The sequence below is a fragment of the Carassius gibelio genome, chromosome B12 (assembly GCF_023724105.1).
Source record: "Carassius gibelio isolate Cgi1373 ecotype wild population from Czech Republic chromosome B12, carGib1.2-hapl.c, whole genome shotgun sequence".
NCBI lineage: Eukaryota > Metazoa > Chordata > Actinopteri > Cypriniformes > Cyprinidae > Carassius > Carassius gibelio.
In genome coordinates this window covers 10,896,179-10,903,407 of record NC_068407.1, presented here as the reverse complement: position 1 = coordinate 10,903,407, position 7,229 = coordinate 10,896,179, and the positions used below count along the sequence as shown (strand labels likewise).

Below are 7,229 nucleotides of genomic sequence, written 5' to 3'. Positions count from 1 at the left end.
TCTGAGCCCCGCTAATGAGCAGAGCTCACATCCCAGCGTTTGGAACGAGCCTGTCAAGGGAGTCGTCACTAACCGGGCGTTAGTTTGCGCGTGAATCCGTGTGCGCTCGTGAACATTTGTGTACCCTTGTAAGCAAATGTGCCTGCCCTGGAGGGGGTCAAGCCGATCGCTGACACGGTGTGAAACAGGCTCAATGAGATGCGTTCAAGGGGTGCCGGCGAGAGCCCTCTGGTGAAAATCACACAGAGTGGAGCTAATGAGCACAGCTCTGCAAATATAGGAACGTGCCAGGAAATAACCCAGCCCTTTTGAAACCACTCTCAGCACTTTAATTCGGGGGGCCTCTTGCTCTTCTGAGAGCTCCGGCCTCCTCTGGGTTTTTTCCCCATGTTGCTTCGCCATCCATCTTATCTGCATCTGGAGCTCAGAAGCGCAGCAGTCACGCTCCGCCGAGAGGAGAGTGTAGAAGTGCGTCTCGCATCTCCCGAGGCTGTTATCTTGAGGTTGATGGGCTCTTTGCTCTGCGAACATTACCCCGACTGCACCTGCCACAATCGAAGCGTTTTCACCCCATTTTGCAATTGAAGTCACGCCTGATCAAAAGAGCTAGCGCTGTCCGCCAGTTAATGAGATCAACTCCATTAGTAGCGTTTCTCCCGATGCAAAAACCCAGAGAAACCTTCCTGCAGGCGTTTAATCGCAGTGACCCTGCTCACAGTAAGCTACCTGCCTCTGACACTGTAATTAGCTCCATCAGGCATTAGCATGCGTCTCGCCGAGCAGGAATAGCTGTCTAGTCCGTGCCGTGTTTGCCCACCTTTGGCAGAATAAATGCATGCAGAAGTAGGCGCTGGGCCGGGGGCCGTGGGGCTGGATTGATTGTCCGGTGTGTCGGCGGGTGAAGAGAGCGGCTGTAATCAGCTCAATCAGCCCCAGGCTTGGATGGGGGGTTGCGTGCGTTGAGTGGTTGTAGCGAGAGCGACTCTGTTTAGCTCATGCTTCGGCAGACACAGGTGCTCCTGGTGACATCAGCGTAGCGAGGGTCACATAAGGGCTATAATTTAGCCAATCAGGGACCAGCAGGGGCTGTCTGGCACTCTGATGGGTTCATCAAGATACTCCCGCGCTTTGTGTAATGGAGCAGAGCCCTGCATATGCACGCACACACAAGCAAAATGGAAATACTTTTCCCACTTACTTTGATGTTCTTGCATTTAATATTCTGTTTCTCTCTCTCTCTCGTTCTGCAGTGGGAACCACATACATATTCGGACGTGATGGAGGGCTCATTGTGTACACATGGCCACCCAACGACAGACCGAGCACACGAGCCGACAGACTGGCTGTCGGCTTTAGCACCCAGCAGAAGGATGCAGTGCTGGTTAGGGTGGACAGCTCTTCCGGTCTGGGAGACTACCTGCAACTTCAGATTGTGAGTCTCACACAAACAAACACACACTTATTGTTGGGTTACAAACTTTGAGGCCACTAGTAAAAATGCATCTGTCTTTCAAAACATAACAATTCAAGTGAACATTTAATTTCAATAAATGATCAGAATTTCTTTAATGCAACAGCAATGAGCTGCATTAATTTTACAAGTTTGCAAACCTGATGGTCTTGTTATCCTGCATTATTTGAGAATTATCCAGTGAGTTGCAAAGAGTCGCATGACTGGTGCCACAAGTAAAGTCATTTAGACCAGAAACTGTTACAGAATCTTATATACATGTGAAGAGTATTGGGCTTGAAACTATTTTCACTCAGAAATAACTGGTAAATGTAACAAATATTTGAAAATAATCTGCAAGTACACACTGATTTAAACTTGGTGAGTCAGAGTATTGTCTCGTAAAATGTACTCCATTAAACTTTGTTTTATTTTCAACTCTTTTATTCGTTCCTCTTATGTCATGAAAATTTGGTGTTGAAACTGTTTTTGCTTAGAAATTGTTACTAAATTTCACAAATAATTATGATTCGGCAAATAACACATTGATTTAAACTTGGAATTCTGAAGCAGAATGACTGGGAGTATTGTCTTGTAAAATGTACTACATTAATCTTTATTTTATTTTCAACTCAAATTTTATTTAGTTTTATTTTATTTTATTTTACATTTTATGTCATGTAAACTTGCTGTTGAAATATTTTTACTTAAAAAGAACTCTGAAATGTTTTATATATGTATGTATATATATATATATATATATATATATATATATATATATATATATATATATATATATATATATATATATATATATATATATATATATATATTATGTAATGAAAATTAGGTGTTAAAGCTTTTTACTCAGAAATTGTTGCTAAATCTCACAAATAATTACAATTATTCAGCAAATAAAACATTGATTTAAACTTAAAATTTTGAAGTAGACTAGAAAAAATAAAAAAGTTACTGTGTGGTTCTTGTTTATTTCGTACCAAAATTTCTGATTCAAAACCTTAAAAGTTTATTTCCAGGTTTAAATGGTCTCAGACTTCTGAACTTGCTCAAACTTATACACATTCCCCTGAGAATTCCCGCTGTTCATTCATTCTCACACAAATCCCAGAGTGGAAATTCACAGAAAATCATGCTCCCGACGAGCCCTGAATGATCATTAGGGTAATCATAGTGTTCTACGCCTCCTCCAGCACTCAAAGTGCTGGTCTGTTTTAGAAAGTTCCAGCGCCTCAGACCGCCCTCATGAATAAAATCTGTATAATGTTCAGAACAGAAGGCGCTACCAACGCTTGCTCAGAAGATGCTATTTGATAGAACCCGCATTTCCTATGACACGCTGTGCTTAAGGAGTGGGAGGTGGAGGAGGTGGAGGCAAGGGGGACGGGAAAGTATTTGGCACTGAGGTTCGAAGAGTTGTATGTGTTTTTATTTATTTATTTTTCCTGCGTTCTATTTTTTCGACGCCCACTCCTGCTGTAATCACAAACTTGATTCCCAGAAGAACCAGCGAGTTCTCTCAGGGGTGGCATCATGGCGTGACTGTTGCACGACTGCCTCAGCAAATGCGTTCCGAGCGCGGTGAGGTAATGGTTTCTCCAGCTGAGCCCTGGAGTTTACGATACTTGCTGGTGTCTAAATATGACTTCAGCTACAGTGCTGCAATGCCCCCATGTACTTCATACTTTTATTTAAAGGGTCAGTTCACCTAAACATTTATTTAAAAGAGTATCCTGACCATTCGGTTCAATAAAATAAAAGTAATTGAGCACTGAAAAAAAAAAAACGAATTAGGTTTGTCTATCTTTTTATGATTATATAATCTTTTATGTTCATTTTGCGCTTAAAAGCTTCAATCCTCATCACTTCTAATTTCAGGGAAAAATGTGACCTAGGGTTAATTTTGGCAGCCATTTTTTTGTCTTAATCCTGTTTCAAATGTATGTTTTAGTTATTATCATATTTAGTGAACCTTGTCCTGTTTTTGATTAGTCAAGTTGTAGTTGACAAAATGTCTGAGCATTTTAGTGTAGATTTAGTCAGTGAAATCATATTTTCGTCTATATAAGAAACTAAGCATTCTGATGTAAAAATTAAAATTGGAAAGTTTTTATTTTTAAAATACAGTTAGTTGGGCACCATCACACAATGTTTTCACCATTACGATTTAAACTGTTTAACTGTTCTATAAACAGTTCTATAAGCAAATACAGTTATGTTAGGTCACTTACATTTTAGGCGGAAACACAGCACATCGGTTGAGTCAAATCGGTTGAGTCAAAGTTTAATTAGCCCATTCAAGAGCATCTGATGAATCTGCCATTTGAAGGAATCATTTGAATGAACGATTCAATGACTCACTAATTAATCGCTCACTACTGGCAGCTACTGGTGTTTTACTTTAGTTGAAAAGCAGTGTTTCCTATACATTAATTTAGTTGTGATGGCCCGCCATATTTTATTTAATGCAGTTGTATTTTTCAGCGTAAATGTAAAAATAAATTATGAGAATATTGCTTAAGATAAATCATATTTTCAAACACTCACACACACATGTGTATAAATATATATATATATATATATATATATATATATATATATATATATATATATATATATATATATATATATATAAATGTATATGTGTGTGTGTAAGCTCGATACCACTCCTAATAGTAATTCCAATAATTCCATATTGAAATAGCCTAGGTTTCTCTATTAAAACAACAGCGGTTGAGTATATGCATTTATTCAGCGACCACACAATCACAAACATTATAGTCCAGGTCTCATGACAGAACACAGACCGGCTGAATGACACTTTCATTAAGATTGCTAAACTCCAGTTTGCTTGTCACTGTTTTCGGAGTATCGTCAGCGGTGCTTTCACAATGAAGAGCAAGCACCTGCGCATGGTTGCCAGATTGCAAAAAATAAATAAAACACTGGGCAGAAGATGTTTCCTTGTAACAGAGAAGCTCTTATTCAGGGATTTGAACTCTTGAAATCTGGCAAATGCACACATGAATGCTCTCGTAGTAGAGTCATGTACAGCAGTCCTCAATAATATTTCTTGACAAAAATGAAAAGAGATTTTGGTAAGGTTTTTATTTTTGTAATACATTTTATTCTCGAACCCTGCGCCCTATGTAAATTTGCAGCATGGATATGTTGTTTCAGTATGTGTTATCAATCAGAAAAATCACACAAGCTCAGAGCTTGTGATATCAGATGCCCAGTAGACTGGGTTATGATTTACCATCTCCTGTACTCAGAACATTGTGTTCCTCTCATCTCAGCTCAGATATTGACTTAAGAATGCAAGGTGGTAAGTAGCAGTGATGTCTTCGTGAAATGCATCATAAAATGAACTTGCAGGAGTTGCGTAAGTCCAAGATATGTAACACTTTACATAATGCCTGTAATTAAGATTATCACAGATTATATATTTCCATATATTGGCGTGACAATTAATCAGGCATCCATGACTGATATATGGCTTTTTGGCATAGGGATGGCAGGGAATGTTTATGAGCAAATTAAAGGCCCTTAATGTCTTGATGCGATTAGCGGTGGATATCTAGGCTAATTCTAATGTGTGACTGGTGGAGTCTCTGCAGTGCTTCGTCTGCCATTTTTGATGCTTGTTGAACTGATGACTGCTAAGCCAGCATAAAAGGTATTTACTAAATGAATCAGCCTTGTGTAGGAGGGTAAATTAGCTGTACCTACACCACTAACCATCCATAAAGCAGTTGAAATCATTATAGATATCCAGTACCGTTTTTACCCCATAATTAACAAGGGGAAAAAATGTCCCTTCCATTTTCGTAAATTCTATTAAGGCACTGACAAGATTAAGTATGTCAGTATTGACATTAATGGCAAGACTGTTCAGTGATGTAACGGAATGTTTTGATAAACCTGTCTGTAGGCTGGGAGGATATCATTATCCAGAGACTGCCTTTCTGAAAGTGAATTAACTTAGGATCATTGACCATGTTAACGAGCGGCCCTTGATGTCCTGATTTTTCAAACAGACAGTGGCGTCCCTCCTCAATCCCCCGCCCCATTTCTGCGTATGACCCTAACCATTTGTGACAGAGTTCATTTAAATCTCATCATATCACCATCACTGGGGATTATCATTAGTCATCGTTCACCCCAAATCGTTGAGCCACTTGCTCATGCAGAGAGAGAGCGAGAGGGAAATAAGACTGAGAGCGAGAACTGTAAGGAACGGTGAGACAGGCACTGTACAGAAAAGAAACCCATTGGTATACATTCTTTCACTCAGCATAACGGCACATTTTAAGGGGTAATGGCCTATTAAATACATTTCTTCTGCTCAAGATGAGCTTGCCAGCTGCTCGAACCCATGGCCAAATGCCCTGCGGACCGCCCGGTCATTTGTGGCAGCCGTGCAAGCCGCCAAGCAAGACAGGAGTGAAAGAGAAATGGATGATGACTGTAAACGAGTCAAAGCCAAGTGATTATACCCCTGGGGTTTGACCAAATCATTAGCACTTTCTGACCTCTCACACTCTCAATGCCAAAAGTGTGTGTGTAAGCATGTGTGTAAGCGTGTGTGTGTGTGTGGGTGTGTGTGAGCGTGTGGGCAGTCTAATGAGCACATCAGTCCAATTGAAGAATGGTGAGGATCACAGCTAACTCAGCAGTGAGAGGTACAGAGGTGTGAACAGTAGTACTGACAGGGGGATAGGGAATGTGTGTGTGAGAGAAGGAGAGAAAGGATGTGAAAGGAAACAGCTTTCAGAGAACACCTGTGCTGAGATGACATTGACCATGTTAAAGGGATAGTTCACTCAAAAATTGCTACTCACCCTATTTGTTTCAAACTCGTATGACTTTTTCTTCCATGGTGCACAAAGTGTGAATTTTTGAAGAATGAAATGGAAGTGAATGGAGACTAAATTTTTTGAAAGAAAAAAATAAAAATCATGAACATTTTTTTTTATATAAACATATACTATCACAGTCTTGATTATAGTGGTGTCATTACCACTAAAGACATTTTATGATGAGAGAACCAATAGTGTAATGCATCAATATGCCATTTTTGTAGACACTACCATTGAAAAGTTTAGGTTCGGTATGATTTTTAATGTTGGCTGCGTTTATTTAATCAGTAAAAAAAAGTAATGTTTTGAAATAATACTAAAAAATGTTAATATTTTCTACTTGAATATATTTTAAAATGTGATATATATTTATTTAATATATTTATTTCTGTGATAGCAGAGCTGGATTTTCAGCATGCATTACTCCAGTTTTCAGTGAAACAATCCTTCAGAAATTATACTAATATGCTGATGTGGTGCCCAAGAAACATTTTTTTATTATTATTATCAATGTTGGAAACAGTTGTGCTGCTTAATAATTGTTTATTTTTTGTGGAAACTGTGAGAAAAATAAATAAAAACAGCATTTATTATGTAGAAGTCTTTAATGTTGCTTTTGAAAGTGTTCCATGCATTTTGAATAAAAGCCTAAATTACTATTTCAAAAAAGACCCACATTTTTCAACAGTAGTGTATGTAGTCCATTAAACAGAGATCAGTGCATTAACTTTCATAACTTACATTTTAGACTTTCGTATGCCAAAACATACGGCAGCAGAAGACTGGATATAATATAGAACACAGTTTATATGGACAAGATTATGCTGCATTTTTGTTGTTGTAGAGCATTACAGATTAAGTTCCATTCACTTTCATTGTATGAAAAAGAATAAACTGGA

General features: G+C 38.6%; 1 protein-coding gene across 21 annotated transcripts in view; it reads left to right on the top strand.

The window, feature by feature from the left end:
- The window catches only part of nrxn1a (neurexin 1a), a 170,975-nt gene that overhangs the window by 125,410 nt on the left and 38,336 nt on the right, over nt 1–7,229 (top strand). For all 21 annotated transcript variants that reach the window (XM_052570700.1, XM_052570704.1, XM_052570697.1 and 18 more), the window contains one exon: nt 1,251–1,432. In XM_052570700.1, the coding sequence (XP_052426660.1) occupies nt 1,251–1,432 (182 nt within the window). The remainder of the gene's footprint in view (nt 1–1,250; nt 1,433–7,229) is intronic.